The sequence below is a fragment of the Chiroxiphia lanceolata genome, chromosome 1 (genome assembly GCF_009829145.1).
Source record: "Chiroxiphia lanceolata isolate bChiLan1 chromosome 1, bChiLan1.pri, whole genome shotgun sequence".
NCBI classification, from domain to species: Eukaryota; Metazoa; Chordata; class Aves; order Passeriformes; family Pipridae; genus Chiroxiphia; species Chiroxiphia lanceolata.
The window spans coordinates 112515738-112535910 of record NC_045637.1 but is presented as its reverse complement, the minus strand read 5'-3'; the positions used below and the strand labels follow the sequence as shown (position 1 = coordinate 112535910).

At 40.3% G+C, this 20173-nt stretch overlaps 1 protein-coding gene across 1 annotated transcript; it reads right to left on the bottom strand.

Annotated features, from left to right (window-relative positions):
- Positions 1-1299: 1299 nt before the first annotated feature.
- EAF1 (ELL associated factor 1) lies at positions 1300-20168 on the bottom strand. The gene is made up of 6 exons (XM_032697500.1): positions 19989-20168; positions 16819-16913; positions 13351-13487; positions 10659-10825; positions 3872-4102; positions 1300-1893 (listed from the first exon to the last, which is right to left on the bottom strand). Exons 1-6 carry the CDS (start codon positions 20089-20091, stop codon positions 1847-1849), a joined length of 780 nt encoding a protein of 259 aa, XP_032553391.1. The 5' UTR covers positions 20092-20168; the 3' UTR covers positions 1300-1846.
- Positions 20169-20173: the final 5 nt, after the last annotated feature.

Below are 20173 nucleotides of genomic sequence, written 5' to 3'. Positions count from 1 at the left end.
AGCAGTATCAATGTTAATTAGACCACCAACTGCACCATGCAGATCTCCTGCACCAAAGTGTAAAATCCCAAATTGGTACAAGCGAAGCATTTTTACTGTCCGGAGAGGAACAGGGAAAGAGAAAAGAAAAAAAAAAAGGGAGAGCAATCGTGGCTTTCATCAAGTATATTTCATAATTGTCCATTAAAATATGTACCCACATCACAAAACACTTTAAAAAAACCAAGTATTTTTAATTGTATGTACAATAATGCAAAAATATGCCTAAATATGTATCTAATGCAAAAAAATAAACCATTTAATAAAATCTCCCTTCAAATGTCCCCTTGCTCTTCAACACATTAAAAAAAAGGACAGAGCTCAGTAAACAAACAGGAGTTAAAACACAAACTAAAAGATGAGAGCAGTGCAAAGCAGACTCTGAGGAATGAGAATGGAGAGGCATCTGATTCAGCTTCCCATTCCCCTGGATTACACCACAACTACGGTGCAACTTTGTCCTATGCCAGTTGAATTTGGTTTTAAAAAGTCACCCTGGTGTTCAAGCTATAAGAGGCTGCCTGTGGCACTCATTTCCCATGTGAGCAAAAAAAGTTAATGATAATCCAACTAAGCACCCTTTAAACCCCCTTAAACAGGGATGAATTTCACCCTAGGCAAATATTTCAAGTTGTGTACTACTGCTAAGCACAAAGAGATCTCGTTCAACCAACAGCGTGGACTAAAGTCTACCTGGACAACTGTGGTGGGAGAGAGACTTCTGCTATTTCATGGTGTGGTGGGTTGCCCTTGGCTGGACGCTGGGCTGTTATGGAGAAATGAACTCCATCTCAGCCAGACCCAATACACATGGCTACTTGTTTAGTCGTTGATTCTTTCTGCATTCTCTAGGAAACTGCAAAGAGGGCTCTGGTCTTAGAATTTCAGTAACACAAATATTTTGTATTTGTGACTTTGCAATTTCACTGGTAGTTGGGCTTCTAAATATTTCTGAAGACTAGGTCCAAGTTAAATGAGGTCTGAGTTACATAAGACACTTCAGTTGCAAACAAAAATGCTGATCTGATTCTTACTTGGATGAGTTTAGGTGACTGATCTATATCCTTTATCTTGCTAGAGTTACTGCCCTCAGAGTATAGCAGGCTGCATGTGACACAGCTCTTGTTTGCAAAAGCAATTGGAGGAGGTTTCAGTACTGCTCCCTCAGGAAAGGTGGCAGGAACTGAAGCGCTGTTTAAAAAACCTGCTCATAAGGCACTGGTGCAGCAAGGTTTGGGACAAACGTGGTTTTACAATTCCTATTTTTCAACTGTTTAAAAGTCAGTCCATTAAATCAAGCATAAATAGCAATAAAAAGGCATTAGAAAAGTCTGAAACCAAAGAAATCAACTTAATACTGAAAGTTAATTTACGACAGTCTCTCTTCAGTGCACACACAAGATCCTGCATGTTATTTTGAACTCATTGTTGGCTCACGCTCACCCAATATACGAAAGTCCCCCGACAAAGTCACGATGCGCTGAACATCTTCTACGAACAAGAAACTTTCAGATGACATAGTTACACATTAAACTTACAGACCGTGGACAGGAACATACATTGGCTCACCCACTGTACATATCTATTCAAAGCTTTAACAGCATAAGAATATACATAATATATACACTTAATTCACACAGTAAAACAGCCCTCAACGTCTGCTATTTTGTAGGGCTATGCATTTCTTCTATTAAAATTCCACACATGGAATTATCTCTGTGCCAGCTCCTCTTCATAAGCAATAGGATCACTTCAAGGTAAATTAGCTCTTCATGTATATGTAAGAGAAACAGCGAAAGCTCAGCCTCTAGTCATCACTGTCACTCCCAGACTCACTCAACTGCAAGTCATTTCCTATGGAAAACATAAAACAACAAAACACAACAAGTGAGTAGGTGTTAATTCACATTTCATGGCAATCAAACCAAAAAACGGTCACATTTACACTGGAAGATTTAAATAAGAATAACATATGAAATTAATGCCAACATCATCTGTCATTTAATGGAACTGCCCAAGAACATCAAGAACTGCCAATACACAGTTGGATCCAGGCCAAACCAAGCGTCCTTGGCTCCACAACCACCAAAGTCACTCCCTGGTGGGACAACAGCCCTCTCCATGCTAGCAGCTGTGGAAGGCATTCCACAGCCTCCACGCAGCTTGGCTGCGTGTATATGGCTCTGGGACAAGGCATTGGGGAATTCCTTGGCTTCCTCAGCCCTTTTTAAAAAGATTTTTTTTGTTTAAGGCCATTTGGGTAGCCAAGACAAGGCCTCCACATGTCAATAAACCAAAAGAAATGTTAAAGCCATCACAGCTCAAGGCTACTGGTTGAACTAAGCTGACACATGTTGTGACTGCAAAAGCTCCCCTCCAAAGTGCAAAGAGAGATTGGACTAAAGGCCAGGATATATATCAAACTTACTGTCTCAGATCCTGTTTTGCAGAGCACTTGTGATTTGGTGAGGTGGAGGGGATAAAAAGGGGCAAGAATCATGCTTGTGTTCTGGTAACTCAACCTAGCTCTTCCAGCATTCTCCCATGGCCCTGCCCCAAAACAGCTGCAGAGCAGCTATGCAACAACTATGCCCTGGATTTCTTCATCTCCTCTACCCTTTTACAAGGCAAGAACTTGGGTTAGCTATGATTATTCCCATAGCAAAAGGATTTTAAACCCAAAGGCAAAAAACACTGCCTGAGTACAGGAGCTACCCTACCAGTTCCCAGATTGTCCTGCAGTCAGAAGCTTCTTATCATTCAGTGGCCTGTGCAGTATTGTTTTCATGGCCCAGGAGAAGCAGGAAGGAGGCTGCTCACAACCAGGCACAGGGAAATGTACAGAGTCCTAATGACTTTGCTGAACTTTGGATTTCACTTAGACATTCACTACTGGCAGGAAGACTGACAAGGCTCTCCAGTTTTCCAGCAGGCCTTTTCGGTATGGTCTGTATATTATACGTGTCTTCTCAAAGCTGGAAACCCTACATACATCTGTATTCAAACTCTACTGGTTCCCTATGTATGAGTGCCAAGAGATGCACACAAACATGCCTCAGGAGGAATTAAGAACAATTTATGATAATTGTAAATGCAATATTTTAACTCCACTGAGTTAGAATATACCTGATCTAGCAAAAGGAAAGAGCAACACAGATGTACAGCATGTCCCCAGAGAGATCCTCATGGGACAGAACTATGCTCTAAAAATGTTTCTTACACTTCTTAAAGGGTGAAGTGAGCTTGTACTGATTCAATGCTTGCAAACCCGTAGCTGCAACCTTTTAACCAAACACATGGCACTTTAAATATCCCTTCAAAATGTGGTATTTGTGAAAATACAGCTGAGACCAACACAATAAATACTCTGACAAAGCAATAGCGGAGATCATAGAGATTGTGCATTTATGAACACAGAACAGCTTTGTGCCATTCACAATTCTTTACAGACCTTTAAAAGACAGCCCCCCTATTTCCATCTAATCTGTGTTTTCACATTAAAGTAATTCCCATCCTTCAGTGCACCAGATCCTCCTGCACCAGTGGGTAAGTTCTTTTCTACACACTCATTCCACCTGGAGGCCTGAATCAAGGCTCACCAGAGCTAATGGGGGCCACTGCCCTGATGCCCACAGGCTCTCCACACCTTCAGAAAGGTCTCAGCCCTCTGTTCACAAAATCTGCCCATGTATTGAAATTGTGCTGCATGCCAGTGCAACTCCCTGGGACTACTATTTGGCAAAAGGCACTTCATGGAGTTAGCCTAACGTGCTAAGTAAATGAGTGGTCTTAATCAGCTTTCAACAGTGCTAAGACACAAGCATTTACTTACGGAGCGTGTTCATGAGCTGATTGCTTCCTTGCGGCCTGCTGGTGCCGTTAGCGACAGCATTCCTGTTGTTATACTGCTGGTGTGGTGGTTGGGAAGGGGAAACATGTGCTGCCTCTTCCCCCTCACTGCTGGAGCTTTCATCTTCACTCCCAGATGAGCTTTCTGAATCCGATGAGCTGCTCCCACTGCTGCTGCTCATCTGCTCAATAATTTCAACCTCTGCTCTCAGCTCTGAAATAAAAAGACATTCATCTGGTTGAAACCATAAACAGGGCCCCATGGAATTTTGGAAAAGAATGTGAAAATGCAATAGTTTTGTCAAGTATAATTTGTCACACCGAAATATCTCACATGAAAGAGAGACACAGGAAGGGAAACAAAAAAATTCTGAACACTTTTTTACTTATTTCTGTAGCTAAATTTAAAGAGGCAACAGCATAGGTTAGTATCAGAAAACCTTCCCTTCCACTATTATTCTTTATGTGCTTTACACTCCTGAAAGCACTTCCACCTTCTTTATTTTCGACAGGCTATATGCTCTACATACAAAGTAAGTATCTTTCCTGATCAAGGAAATCTAAATCTAAATTGTTAGATGCCAGTGACATTTAGGCTTTTGGAAAACACAAAAAATGGGGAGAGGGGGATGTGTGTGGAGAACATGGACACAGGCAAATGATCACAACAGAAAATGCCTCAGCTTCAGCTAGTATGTGAAACTGTTCCAGTGCAGTACCAGAGCCCATTTTAAACAAACTTAAGAAGCAGATGGGTGACATCAAATAATCTTGCAGTGGAGCAGATGAGAATAGCTGAGAATTTTCACATGCTGGAGAGCGGTAAAAATACCATAACCTGCTACAGAGCATACAAGTAGCCAGGAAAATATGGAAACTACTCTGAAATTTGAAAGTTATTCAAGTCAGACACTCCCCACTTCAGGGTTTCCAGTGCAAAGAAACACTGGAGTACCATGACAGCACCACAACAGCCTCATCACCAACAGCTAGTGTTGGCTGAATGACTGGTTACTAAAGAGCTATTAAGGTAGGTCACTCCAAATCATATAATTATGACACATTTAACAATATTGTAAGTGGCCTAAACACTACTAGACGACAATTCTTTTGTATCCACCGACAAAGCTGAGTATGTAATGACTCAGTTCACTTAGGCAGGTTTCCATGAGAGCAACATTCACGTGTATTTTAAGCACAGGATGCAAAACCCTCAAAATTTAGGCTTTTGTTGTGCTAGCAGTTTATACCCACAAGGTGAGAACTCCATGCTTGCCCTGGAGAAGTCACAGACTAAAGGGACAAGAATGAAGGAAGGGAGAGATGAGGTATTATCACCTCTACTTGACAAATGGAGAACTCATGCCAGGAGTAATTCACTTAGGCAAGACGTGTGTCAGAGTGAGATGAACCCCAGCTACGCAGATCATGAGACCTTTCTTGTGTATGGCATAGACAGATCATGTACAATTACTATTTCCTTTATGTAAAAATGGCACAATTTAAATATATCTTATCTTCATCCCATGCAGGAGTAAGTCTGAGCAACTGGAAGTCTTCCCTTCTTTAATAAGATCCTTGGGCTGCCTAACATTATAGAATAACAGCTAAGTTTTCAGCGTCCACAGTATTTACTGGAGAGAATTCCTCTAGCTCAGCATGTATTAGTTTGAGAAATTATGTTTTCTTTTGCCAGTTTTAAAACCACTATTTTTCAATTTCAAAGTTCTCAATTTCAAGTGCTATAGTTACACTACAGCTGGGCATTTAAGGATAGCGGTGTTGTTCCTCCAACTTACTTCCTAAATCTAGATCCCTGCCTAGACCACCTATGCTCTCTGTATTTTATTAGTATGCCAGGTAAAACCTACTCTCATCCCAAAGACATAGCATATGAGACCACTGGAAGAGGGAGGAAGAATATATGATTAGGCCAACAGAAGATACTACTTTGTACTATAATGTCTTTCTCCCTTATGTCCTCCCAACATGGTCTTGCAGGCTTTAAAAATCCATTTCGGGCCTGGAGTCTGATACAAAGACAAATGAGCACTTTTAAGTCACTGTCCTCAGCCTATTCATATAGAGGATTTAAAATTGTAAATGTTCCTTCTATTCAAGGCTCAGAAATTAATAGGGGAAAGCTATAGGAAAGATAAGCAATAAGGGTTCTTTCCCTTTAAAATGCTCAGGTTTAAACTTTTTTCCCACAGCTTAATGATGTAAAATTTCCACATACTTCTATTGATGGAGTTGTTAGTTGCAAATTAAAGTGATGATAATAACACAGTTAAAATATCCTGCACTGCAGCAAGCACAACTCCCTATCACAGTCTGTGTTGCAAAAAGATACAATAAACAAGTCTAACACAAGACAGGTGCCTGAGAATTACACATGTATGCTTACATAGCTAGAGCCTGTGGCTGAAAAGGAGCAGTGTTGGCACACAGGCTAAGAACAGAGCCCAGAAAGGAGCATTTAAAATAGTAGGAAGAAGGTGAAGAGATCTAAGGCACTGGTGGTGAGAGGGAAAAGGTGAAACAAAAATGCAAGCCAGGGAACTAGGAAAAAAAAAAATCTAAGCAAGAAGTTTGAACACTATACAGTAGGCAAAGAGATAACTGAAGGAAGTGATGCTGTCTGACCAATGGGAAAGAAAATTAGCCAGGCCAATTTTAAACAGAATTACAGATTAATGTCAGAATGAAAAGTGGGGGTTTTCTCCTGGGGAAGCAGAAAACTAAGAGCCCATAAAAGAGGTTTGGTTATGAGGAGGGAACAGTAGAATGCCTTGGAAGAAGTGGTAAGGCCCACTACACTGAATACAGGCAAGAAAAAGCAAAACAGCACCAGCATCACAAGCTTCAAGGACTGGGAAGTTATCAGTGACAGTGGTCACTGGTGGAAACTTGGTCAGAGTCCATCTTCTAGTGAATTTTTGCCTCACAGGCTGACAGCTTCCCCGAGGAATGGGTTGTCTCTTAATTCCTTGAGTCCAGAATTCTAAACATCTCACCTGCACAGATGAGAAAAAAGCAATTGTTTTCACTAATATTATGGTGGCTGATGCACCACTAGAAACCTGTCAGGCAGAACTCCAGCAGGACCACTAAGAAAGTCTGTTCAAAATAGTCTTGTGTCCCACCATTAAAGACAGTGGCTAAGCCAGTGATGACACCAAGGCCTTGCAGGAAAAACATACCTGCTCTAGAATTGTCCAATTTTGCATTTTGCCATTTGACTGCTATGCTTAGTGCAGTTATAGGTACTGAAGCCACGGCTACACATTTCCTTGCAGTGCCTCCAATTAAAACAGTTGTGTGTGTATATGTGTACATATATTCTAATCTGAACAACAACAGTGCCTGACCTTTCCTAGATCTTTTTGTGTCATAAGATCAAACACCTCATGTTGATGTGCCTTTAAGTTTTAAAAGATGAGAAGAGTCAGGCTGTGCAGCAGTTACCTTTAAAAAAGCTTTCCATACAGTACAGTTCTGAACACTTGCCTTAATTGAGTCTACATCACCTGAAAAGGCTGACACTGCTGTGGGAACCTTAACTTTTCTACATTTCATGTTACAGCTGTAGGATTTCTTTCAAGAAAACAAAATGGCTTACTGTTTTACACTATGCAGTTTGTAGAGTAAAAAAACCCTCAAGATAAGAAACCACTATCCAAACAGAAGACTCTTTCTCAACAGAGCTGCCTTCTGTATATATTCAGGATCAAATACCTTATTTTCTTTCTATAATCATGTTTAACTGTTCTCACTTCTTCTCTCAATTCCAATAGGCTATGCAGGATTTTTAACTAAAGCCCTAACCTTGGGCTCCAAGAATACTTTTAGAAAAAAGTCATTCAGCTTTAGGTAGGGTAAGATTGTTTGCCTACAGCAGAACACCTACTGTTAATAATAGTATGCAAGGTGGAGAGAAATCAATTTGATACTAGCACTTTGAGCATGTGGAGATGGCACATAAAAGAGGCAGTATTTTATACTGAAGTGCAAAAAATTTCATTGAGGTGTTCTTGAAAGACAGACAGTGCTATGGCACAATCCTCAAACACTACAGCTGCATTTTAAGTGAATAAGATCTCACATTTTTAAGCACTGAGTTTAGAGTCTCCAAACCATAAATATGTTTCTGCGGGTTTTTTCTCAAATGTTGCAATTACGTCAATGTCATTGACATATGTCAATGTGTTGCATGTTGTAATTATGTCAATGTTCTTGAAAACATTTCTGTTGTGGTCAAATATGTCTGATAAACACCAATTACTTCATGCACATAAATGGCCATATTGTGGTATATGTCTATAAATGTCTGCTGCTTAATGAAACATTATCAGATGTAGCTGAGTACTCAAAAGAACAAGCTCTTACCCCCTCCCATGCTCCCTTCAGGCAGGAGGACAACATAAAAGCTCTCAGGGGAAAAAAGATTCCTCTGTTGCAAAACCCTACACACAGCCTCCCAAAGGCCTCTCTCTGTGAAGGAAAGGAGTGGTCCAACTCCCATATGCTCTGACTCTGTCCTCAGACACTGTTGTTTGGACAGCTGTGTAATGGGACAGAGAACTGACCTACCTGAAAGTTCATTTTCCAGCTCATCTCTAAGTGGAGCTATGGAAACATACAGCTGAGGCTACCAGGGGAAAGCAGAAATCTGCACTGAGGTTACCTTAAAACTACTGTTAAACATCCTGAGGACTGTGTGCCTTACCACACCCTTAAGTAGGGCACACTGGAAGCAAAAGAGTGTCACAGCGCCAGAGAACCTTTCAAGTACCTCCTTTGGGGATTTTAAGTTCTGTGCTGTGTTCATTAAAGAAAGACCACAGAATTTCAGCTTTATGTTTATCTATCTTTTGTACAGAGAAGGCACTTCAACCAAAAGGAGAGCTACTACTTGATTGGCAAGAACACAGTCTCTTCAGAACTTACAAGTCTGTGTTCATAAAAAGACACACTAAGGGACGATAGCAAGACGTACAGCTTTTACAGGTAAGTTTCATTAACTACTTTCATTGTAGAATAGTGCCATTTTAGTTCTACCTTTCCTGAGTAGATTCTTATCATATAAATGGTTTAGTAATACTGATGCTCTAGATCCTCAATGCTGGAAAAAGTTCTATACTGTAAGCAAAAAACACCCTTGCCCAGGCATTTGGCTCTTTCTGGGCCTTGAACAAGTCTCCCTATAAAACAACAACTTGAACTCCTTTTATTTGTACAAGTCAGGTGCTCTTCTGCTTGATTTTAGAAACAAAGCTCTACAGGTTACTTATTTAGAGGTACATTCCAATAAAAGATGAACAGGTGGCAAAAAAAAATACTATGACAGTTCTGAAAAATGTGACTTATACTTTAGACCACTAGAAAATGGTCTTGTAGAATAGATTTCACCCCAGATAATTATTTTACTATAACATGACCTTTACAGATTGCTGCATGTATACAGAAGAGTGCTCCAAAGGTTAAGTGACTTATTACACCCTACATGAAAAGACATTTAAAATCCACTACTGATTCAAATAAAAAAATCGTGTTATCTTTCTCCTTACCTATTACAGAAAATAAAAATGACAATGCAGCTAAGGGAACTGTAGCTAACAGAAACTCTCAGACGTTGATTCTGTCTGCTGACCAGCATCCAGGTATTGAAAATACTACTGCTGCAGAAGAGTCAGATCAGTCAGCACCTATGCAAACACACAGATAGCTTAGCAGTAAAAATGTCACCTAGTGATTACCATAAATTGAAAAAATACCCTGAGTAATTAACATCATCTGGGCAATTAACATAGGCTAAGTCTACAGACAAAAATAGCTATGTGGGACAGAATAAAAAAAAAGAGAAAGAAAATTAAAGTCAGAAAAAAAAAACAGACAGAAAGAACAAGCTTACAGGCTTAAAATAAAATAAATACATCTGGTGCCAGAGAAGAAACACAAGAAAACCAAATAAAAATTTAAAGTCTTCCTCATTCAGACTGTATTATCCACAGCAAAAACAGATATCACACCAGTACAAGGAGAAGGGCATGGGCAAGAAAGTGCATCCTGCCCACAGAGAAACACTGAGACAAAGCCTTCCTGGAGCAGAAGAGTGAGTTGAGCCAATCATCCCTTCAAGATACTTTAATATAAGTTTAGGAACTATATGGCAGACGTGATCGAAGCTGCAAGGGAGTGGTTGTGGGAAAGGGGAAGTTGCAGGGTTGTTCTCTCTCTCATTCCTCCCCTACTAGCAGTGTTTGGCACGGTGCAAGCTTGTCTTGTGCTGGGAACACAGTCACCTACCACTTCGATCACACCGACAAATTCCAGCCTAATTCAGTGCCAGAACAACTTTTGTCCAAGTGACTTGATTGCCTAACTAGATCTTGGACCATTAACTTTTGTTATTGTTGTTGCCTAAGACACCCATGCAATTTGTATAGCACTCAGCTATAGGTTTCTGAATTCAGGCCTATTTATTTTTCATCTTTTCAGAATGGAGAAATAATTTGGAAGACCGAAAATTATCCAGAAAGAGGAAGTTCTCTCATGTCAGGAGACTGCAGTATAAATATCTATTCTAGCAAAGGACAATAAATAATTCACTAAGATGCCTTAAAACAAGATATAAAGATGACAAAACAGCTGTCAAGTACCATCTTTTAATTCCTGAATGTTTTTAAAAATTGTGAAGTCATAGTTTTTATTAGTACGAAGAAAAACAGAACCAACCAAAATTCAGGAAACTACAAACCCTTCTTTACCTCTCTTAATGTCATCCAGTTGAGGCTCAGGTGAAGGGTTATCCTTCAAAGGAGAAGTTTTAGGTCCAACTGCTGGCTTGGTTGGGGCTCTGAACTGTGAAGGAGGCTGAGATGCTCGGGCAGACTGTTGTTCTATTCGGGCTTGGATCTTACTGCTGCCCTCTGCTCTGAAAAAACAACCAGAGATATTCAGCAATACTGTGCAACCATGTTCAGCTTTTTCAATATCCCTGTACTAATGCATCATCTGTGACTTCTTTTTGTACAGAACTCTACTTTGTTATATAATGATAAAAGTGAAGTACAGCTTTCTGGATGCAACACTTGCTTTCAATAACAAAGAAACATATACAACTACACTGCAACAGCCTTACGAAATCTATTTTCAAATCCAGATGTGGTTTAGTGATGCCAAACAATGAAGGCTTTAATTTAGTAATTAATATTTGTATTTTTAAAAAAGAAAAATCAATAACAGTAATTTAAAGTAACTACAAATCCTCTCATAACAAAATCCTGCTTAAAACAATCACAGCAAAAGAAACAATTTTCTCACTTGCAATTAAATCATCTCAAACTGAACTCTCTTAGAGGTCAACCTGCCAAGAGTAATCATTCCTACTGCTAAATACAGCATGCAAGCATTTAATTCCTGTTTTTCATTCGTTTGCTGTTAGTCCTTAAAAATAGTTTAAGCTGTTTCCTTAGCGGAAAATAGTCTCCACAATAACAGTATGCCTAACTATTCAATTCAAACCAGGTATTTCTTCCTTTTACTGAAACAATTATGTGATTGAGACTGTAGGACAGTCAATAACCCTGGCAGAAAAAAAACCCAAACAACCACTACGAAACCAAAATAGGTTCCTTTACAGTACACCATAATAAGGTTAAAGGGTGCAGGGCATTTATCAGGTAACACCAAAACCCTGGGGGTATGGCTTTATGTAGTGTAGCACAGAAGCAATCTATGTGGATATTAGAGCTCAGTTTCAGTTCTAGGAGGGTCGTTCCTCAGCAGTGTTACACTTAGTGTTTGTAAACTAATCCCACTGAGAGATAAATTAAATTAGCCCATGTCAAACTTCCTGGGACTTCACCTAAACCACTTGTGGTACCTGAGCTAGTACCTTCAGCATTTACTTGGGTATCTCTGTACCTCACTGAACTCTACAATCAGCCTCACAGAGAACCACCCCTTCACTTATCAGTAACACGCAGCTACTAGATACCACAGTAATGCAGTTTACACAGCCTATCTGCAACAGAAGTGAGGATTTGGGAATATACTCACTGTATCAAGTGAAACATAAAAGCCAAAGGCTGTTTCTGGTAGTAATTATGCTCTTGGAACTACAGAAGGTTTTATGTAGAGTAAGTTCACTTACTCCCCTGTGAATGCCATGAAGGTGTTAAACACTAGTTCCTGCAGTGTCAACAGGTCATTAAAGATCAGAATAGCCATGAAAAAAAAAACATGGCACTTCTGATCTAGAAAATTAATGACTTTGCAAAGCACTAGTCTTGGAAACAGGGATCCCCAATTTCTTACTACCCTGCCTCTGCTTGAGAAAAATTGAAATATTTCTCACCACACCAGAGCCAAAACTCAGTGTATCCAAACACCTCCCTAAACTCAGGCTGTCCTGCACTTATTTAATTCCTCTGACTTCACCTGGATAAAGTTCAGCAGAACTTAAATTGGGAATTCAAGTCTCATCTATGATATGCTCATGTCTGCTGGAAAAGATGAATGCCACATGGATGAGTTTTCACATCAGTGACTCAGAGTAGTGTTACATAGTCCATTTACCAAGAACACACTCAGGGTGTTCTTGGCCAACTACTCAGCCAAACACCCAGCCAACTACTGATGAGCTGCAGACCATGTTTCTAGTAGTTTTAGCAGGTGAGAGTTCTACACTGCAATTATGTGGGGTTTTTTACATAAACTTGTAAGGAGTTTCTTCTCCACGAGACATTTGAATAACTGCTTTCTCTTTACATCTATAATAACCTGTGGTCCAGTGATGCTGAAAGCGCACAATCCAGAGACTTCAGGTATTTGCTGAGCAGTAAGACTGCTAAGAAATGTTCCAACTGCATACTTTGTAGCATTTTGCAGCAAATTAAGAATATTGGGTCAGAATGGACTTCTGGCTTCAGCAATTTTTCTAGGCAAAAACCTCATAACCATTTTTTCTACAGTTTTCCCCACCCCTCCACCAGGTGGAGGCTTTCGTACTTTGCTTTCACTTTATATATATCACTAATCCAATACAGGGATGAGTGCTCCTTGTTCCCTAAGATAATGTTATTAAAACATCATGACTCCCACAGGAACCTGTAAGGAACAAACCTAGAAAGTCCAATGGTCTAATATCCCCATGGTCTTTTGTAGCTAAATCAGAGATTCCTGAAACACATCCTATCCTTCAGCCAGCTTCTAAAGCCTCGAATCATCAGAAGTGTTTCATCACAAACTATAATTATGTCATTTCAGCAGTGGAGAATTTACAAATTCTTTACTCTTGGATTCATACTTGGGACATGATAATTGGCCATGTAAAGGTCACAAGGCTTAGTAATTAAACATCACTACAAAATAAAAAGAGTTCTGTTTCAAAAAACAGTCTGAAGAACAAACTTCAGCAAGAATTAATCCTATCTACAACCCTGTCCCCAGCTTTACCTTGTTTTCTTGACTTGAATGCTGCTACTAAGTTTTTCCAGCACATATTCCCCAGTGTCATGATTGATAATAAGCACACAGTCCTTCTGATATGGCCTTTTATTTCCTTTAAAGACAGTCATTGGTGGAGTTGAACCCTGGTACAAAGAAAGCGTACATATTTGTTTGGTTATATTCCCCTACCCAAAAGTCTTTAAACATTAAGAGAACAGAATATATGCATTGTTCTGAACAAGAGGCTAAGCACTTAATGTTTATTTCCTACAGAAAACATTAATTAATGAGAAGAGAAAATGCAATGAAAATGTGCAGTAGATTAGACATTTCCTCACAGCAATATTATGCCTTTCATCATTTTAAGTGTCTCTGCAGTGACAAAACATCTTCTCCACAGTTGCCATTATTTACAGTTCTCATTTCTAAAATGGCAGCATAACTATATTTGCATAGCTGGCCCTGACAAGTGTTAGAAATCTTCTTAGAGTTTCTGCTATGGAAATCATGGGTTTGGATAAGAAATAAAATTCTAATTATTTGTGTAGCACAACTATTGCCCAAATAAATATGTGGTCAATTGAAAAATAATTTAAACTGTTTTGTATATTTTACATATATATATATATGGCAGTATTTTCATGGTGGATTACAAGCAACTGTCACAAACTATGCAAGACTAGCTGCCCTCTTCAAAGTTAGATTAGCACATACATGCCTGTGCAATTATACTGAAATGTCTTCACAAAAGCAAACAGTGTATTGTGAAGCCTTCCAGAGAGTCCCCACGTCCTCACAAGGCTGCATAGAGCCATAAAAGTCTAAAGGCTTAGACTGAGAAGCAATAAAGGCAACAAACTCCTGTGGTGGTGTGCACTGGTTGACTGATAATGCCAAGATCATGCTCAGCTGTGCTGCATCCGTGCACAGGCTGGTTCATACACCCGGTTTTGGGGTTACAGCGGGTGGAATTTATGGTCTGTCTGCACATAACAGGATGGATGCACATCTGGCCACGTCACAAAGGCTGTGACGTACGTTCTCAGCTATGAAACATTCTCAGACTTCTCTGTAACGTACAGCTACTGTAAAAGAGAATTTTTTTAAAAATTACATGTTTGTTCATATTCACCTTTGCACGTGCTGTAGGAAAGCAACTAAAATCAGGGAGAAAAGGAAAAAAACTGCACTCTCCTACATTTTATTCTGAATAGCAAAAATGAACAACCAATATTTTAACCATTTGGAAAGCGATTCCTATTCTCCATATTCCCAAGAGATAGAATATATTTGAATTTAAAATGGGTTCTGAACAATAAAGGTGAAAAATCCAAATTCCCAACAAAGACACAGTAAGAAATACAAACACAATTCAGAAAGGATGTCTCAAGGAAGTCTAGTCTTCAAAGGCATGTTACATTTTTATCATATTTCTACATTTAAGAGAGGAAAGCAAAATTTAAGAAAATAAAAAGCAAGCTGAAAGTCAAATCCTGCTTATTGTTGACAACTAAGTCAGGAAATGTAGAATGCACAAATTTAATGAAAATTGATCAAAGTTTGTTCGTTACCCAGAAGCTCCCTAACTCAGCAAAGACTGGGATCTTGGCTAAAAAAATACGTAGAAATGTCACTGCTTAAGCAAATTAAGAGTCCCACTCACTGACATAAAATTAAATGTATAGGATTTATGTTAGTGGCTAAATAACATTGGCTTGCAGATTGTGCTGGTTACAGAATAGAAGAAGGAGGAAGGTGAAACAAGTAACATCTAATCGATTTGTTTTCACTCGTGAGGGTTTTTTGCCTGCCAGAGTTCAAGAAGTGTTTGTACAATGCTCCCAGGCACGTGGTGTGATTCTTGGGGTTGTTCTGTGCAGGGCCAGGAGCTGGACTTCAACGATCCCTGTGGGTCCCTTCCAACTCAGGATATTCTATAATCTTCTATAATCTTCTTCTGTAGTAATCTAACGAACAGAAATTTTTCACTTCCCCAACCCAGATTGTTTATCAAATATTAAAGTCACTAAATCCACATGTAGAAATAGTACTTCAAGCAGCAAGGGACACCAAAATATCTCTGCTGAACAAATTATCAGAGATATCCCTCAGGGATCAGGAAATTTAAAAAAAACCCCAAAACACTTAGAAACTGAATCCTATCCAGTTGTTGGACAACTGGGAACAAAAATAGGATCCAAGAAATTCAGTAAAACTTGTCAGGACAAAATGATCTCAAAACTTCTCACTCTTTTCCAGCACGCCTAGTGTTTTCCAACTCTCTGTCCATAACAGAGGCAGCACTGCCCTGGAACAACACACACATAGTGGCTTGTCTGCTTCAGCTTCTGAAGCACGCTATAAGCTTAAAGCTGTTCATACTCGGGGGAAGAGAATCAAATTAAGCTCATCAGTACAGAGATCTGGAAAGGAACATTACAAGTGATGCTGCTGAACACAAAAGATGAAGGAGTATCAATCCAAGATGAATGCTGCTATTAACTGCATTGTTACCTGCTCTCAAATAGCACTACCACACTCATCATTTTTATAGACCTGTATGTGACCTCCTGCAGCACTAAAGGTGACCAAAGCCACATAAAAACCAGGAGCAGGGCAAAGCAGGCTAAAGCCTCATTCGGTGAGAATTATCACAGCACCAATCAAAGCCACTGAGGTGCTAGAATAAACACTACCAAAAGGATCTGACACACAGCTTCCAAACTGACTGGTGCCCCCCTGCAGCCACCAAACTCATTGATATCTGTGAATTCTGGTTTATTGGCTTGACACATAGCATGAAGTTCAGCTAATAAAACAAATCCAGTTCCAGCGTGTGAGCACTTCCTTTTGTTTTGGTAAGGAAATGACTGAATTCTCTGTTACAAAACAGCTGCACCTATAAATGGTTTGATCACTTGTTTTATTGCTGTTTGACCATCATCCTCACATAGTTGATCTTTATGGCATGATTAGAGAACTTCATTGCCACTCACCAGAACCACCCCCCTTGCTTCCACTAATAAATGTAAAGACAGGGAACCATCTATGTCCTATCTGTACATGTTTCAGTAATGGCAGGAATACGCTTACAGGTCTACCTGTGGCTCCTGAACATCAAACCTTGACTAAAGCCCAAGTTACACTGCCTTGCTTCATTAAGCCATAGCACTAAAAACAGATGGGAACCAGGCACACAGCTTCAGCTAACAGTAAATGTCTCCTTGTTATTCAAGGAAGAACAGGAAAGAAGGAACCAAAAATAAAGAACAAACTGTAACCTTACAAATATAACCCTTCACTAAGATCCAATTGTTCAGTCCTTTCCTAAGGTAACACACTATAAGTCTGTCCACTCAAATATTGAACCCACTAATGTTAGCAAAGACAAAAGTGAAAACAGCCTTTACATGAGAATGAAACTACACTGCAAATTTGCTGGAGAGTAAACAAAGACATACATAACAGACTTACTGGAATATGTGGCAAAGTGATTGTAACGTCATCTCCTTTACCCACTTGGAGGTCCCCCTCACAAGATGTATCAATTGATGCTGGCTTAAAATCATCTGAAGAGGAAAACAATTGTGATTACATTTCTTAGAGTCTTCAGAAGCGTCATCTTGCCCTGCAGAGAGCCACCATACACTTAACTGTGATTATAGGGAACGCTATAATACACATTAGTGTTTACAGCAGGGGTGGAATAACACACCAGTACACTGTGTCTACATGTAACGCCCCAGTCATATGATGGTACCATATTCTGAATTTCCCTTTTAAAATGGAAAAAAGGCTTTAGACCTTGTGTTTGAAGACTAAAAGTAGACTTCTCCAAACCCCAGGCTTTGAGGAGCACTTAGTTTTGCAGGCAAGTGTAAAACAGTACCATGCATCTCAAGAGTATCAGCTTCCCAGACCTGGGCTCTGCATGGCTCTTGCCAATTCCAAACCTGAGGGCTCCCTCTGTGACAAACACTACTTTAGTGACACCAATTCATTTAGCCTCACTGATATTTCCAGCTATTTAAGAGCCTCCACAATAGCAGCAAAAGTTCCACAAGGGTGGAGGCGACCTCAGATCTCACTTAAGGGGGGAAAAAAGAGGCGCTGATCTTAATTCAGCAGTCTCCATGTTAGTCCAAAGCCACTGTGGATAAAAAGCATGACAAAAGGGAGGCATGACAAAAGGCTTTAAACTAACACTCATTTTAAGTATTTTTGCTCCATTGTATAGAATGCTTCGTCTCCCCATCAAGGGACTTCTGTTTAATATATTCATTTCAACTAAGAACATGTTAAGTTAAAAGTATTTTCCCCTCATTATTCTGTTGTGCTAATGAGCCATAAAAAAAGGAAAAAAACTATCAGAACCTCTAATATTCTGACAGAGGATTTAGACAAAGTGAAATAATTTCAGACAGATATAGGTTGGTTTGTTTTGTTTGTTTTTAAAAGAATCCTCCATTCAATTATAGCATCCTTGGATATGAAGAGGTGCAATTATATTCATGATCGAGGCTTTTAATTACTGCGTTGGTTATGAAATTATTACCTCAGAACAAATTTAAAATATAATTCCACTATGAAAAACACATTTGCAGAAAAAAACCCCAACCCTGGCTCGTAATAAATTCTCATTAAGAGGATGTTAATGTTTAATTGAGTTTTACTTTGACAGCACAACAAGCAGAATCAGACACACTTGACTTAATCCTCATGCCTTAACTGCCAGATCAAATCATAGCCTTCATTTTCATCTGAGCAATCTGTTTCTAGCTATTGTTTCCCACCTACTTTATGTGCAAGCTTGCTAAATAAAACAAACCAGCTGCACAAGAGCTAGTGTCTTTGCCAAAACCGGATCAAGAATTTCAACAGCACAGTTACTAACTTAAAAGGAATATCGCTATCACACTTCTTTCTTAGGTATAGCAAAACAAAGTTACTTTAAACAAACACTCAACAAATTGTTTTCATTTTGTTAGCTTACTAGGGCCATATCCTTGGTTAACCTCGGTGTAGATTGAATGCACATACTTCCCTCCAAATGTACCCACAGTCCTTTTTCCAAAAGTCAGTTGTTTTTAAGAGGTGTTTTCCAGGGACAATCCAGTTTCTCAGTACAGTATTTCATAAATTTTACAGAAAGGAATGAAGTTTTTTAAGAAGGCCAAAAAAAATTTAGCCTACAAAATCCTCTTCATTATGGTTTGCATGAAGAGGATTATGGGAACAATACAATATTTGGATCCCAGATAAATCATTCCAGAACAACAGTTCGGAAAAAAGAATTATAACCAGGCAATAAAGAGATCTCACTTCAAAGTCACAGATGGAAAAGAGAGTACATAGAAAGATCCTTTGAAATAAAACTGCATTCTTTCAGTCGCAGTCTGAAGAGCTTTGGCTTTGGCCCTTAAGAAATTGACTATTGAAGCACTCTTCATTCCAGAAATCCAGTATATTTCTACTTGGATATGGCCTAGGCTTAATTCACCCAGGATCAGGCACTCAGGTGAGCAATATCACTGAAATTTCTTACTTGCAGTGGATGAATATGGGCCATGAGATTGGGCCTAGAATTATGCATCATAAACCAAAAATCCCACTGCTGTCTGTGTAAATTGCCCACTTTCATAGAAAACACGTGAATTATAAGTTCTTAATTCTTTTCATTTACTGTTGATGGTTTACTAGTCATTTTAGTAAAAATTCCTGGTCGCATTTAGCTTCGATTTCTTGCCCACAGAATTCAAGTACAGAGATGCAGTGAGTGCCCCTTCAAAACAATCTTCTAATATGGAATTCACTGCACCTAAGGCAAAATAGAGCAGTTGGAATGACATATGGTACCTTAAAAAAAAAAGATATAAACTATTCTTTCAATTATAACTGCTTGAGACCCTACCTCAGGATTCATCTCGCATTTATTAGGCATTACTGTATGTGTCCGAAGCCTTTCTGCTTGCTTTCCTTGGATAGTGATTTATTACAGGTGGCTGGAGCCGGGACAGCCAGGACAGGGCTGCTGGACTACACACTGCCTCATCACGAAAATACCCAGTTAAAAATCAAACTGCGGGTGCTCCGGCTGCCTCTCCAGGCCGGGGCCTGCGGTGGGACCTGTCCTGCAACTGCCACAAAGAGAATAACATAAATGGAAAAGCCACCCCTCGCGGAGGGGGGGATCTCTTTATGTTTCCAAGCGACTAATGAAAAATTTCCTAAAGCTGTTTGTCCGCCCTGGCCTGCCCCGCTCGAACCTCCTCCTTGCCAGCATCCACCCTCCCCTCTTCCCCGGGTTGGACACCTCCCCGGGAAAAACACTCGCAGGGGTGGCGGGAAGATGGGCGCGGAGGGAGCGGGAAAGGGGGGAGACGGGCGCGCAAGGGGCAGGAGGGAAAGGGGGGACAAGGGCGATAAGGGGGCAGGAGGGAAAGGGGGGAGAAGGCGATGAAGTGGCAGGACGGAAAGCGGGGAGACGGAGGCTGAGGGGGAACGAAGCCCCGGGATGGCGGCGCGAAGGAAGCCATGAGGGGCGGTGAGGTGGGCGCGGCAGAAGGAGAAGCGGCGCCGGGGGACGGGACGCAGAGAGCGGGAGGAGAGCGGGAGGAAGGGGCGGCCGCGGGGGTGGCGCTCACAGCGGATGGTGTGGAAGGAGGCCTTGGGCCGTCGCTCAAAGCTCTCGCCCAGCTGCAGCGGGTGCTCCTCCTTGTCCAGCAGCGAGTTCGCCGAGCCGTTCATGGCCCCGCTCCCGGCCCGGCCGGTCCTGTCCCTTCCCTTCCCTGCCCTCTCCGTGCGCTACCGCCCGACGTGCTCCCGGAAA

Coding starts and splice junctions, on each gene's coding strand:
- EAF1 (XM_032697500.1), bottom strand. CDS start 20,091: ATGAACGGCTCGGCGAACTCGCTGCTGGACAAGGAGGAGCACCCGCTG. Junction 16,914..19,988: donor CTCCTTCCACACCATCCGCT/GTGAGCGCCACC, acceptor TTTCCTCTTCAG/ATGATTTTAAGCCAGCATCA. Junction 10,826..13,350: donor ATTCAAGTCAAGAAAACAAG/GTAAAGCTGGGG, acceptor TTGTTTTTTCAG/AGCAGAGGGCAGCAGTAAGA.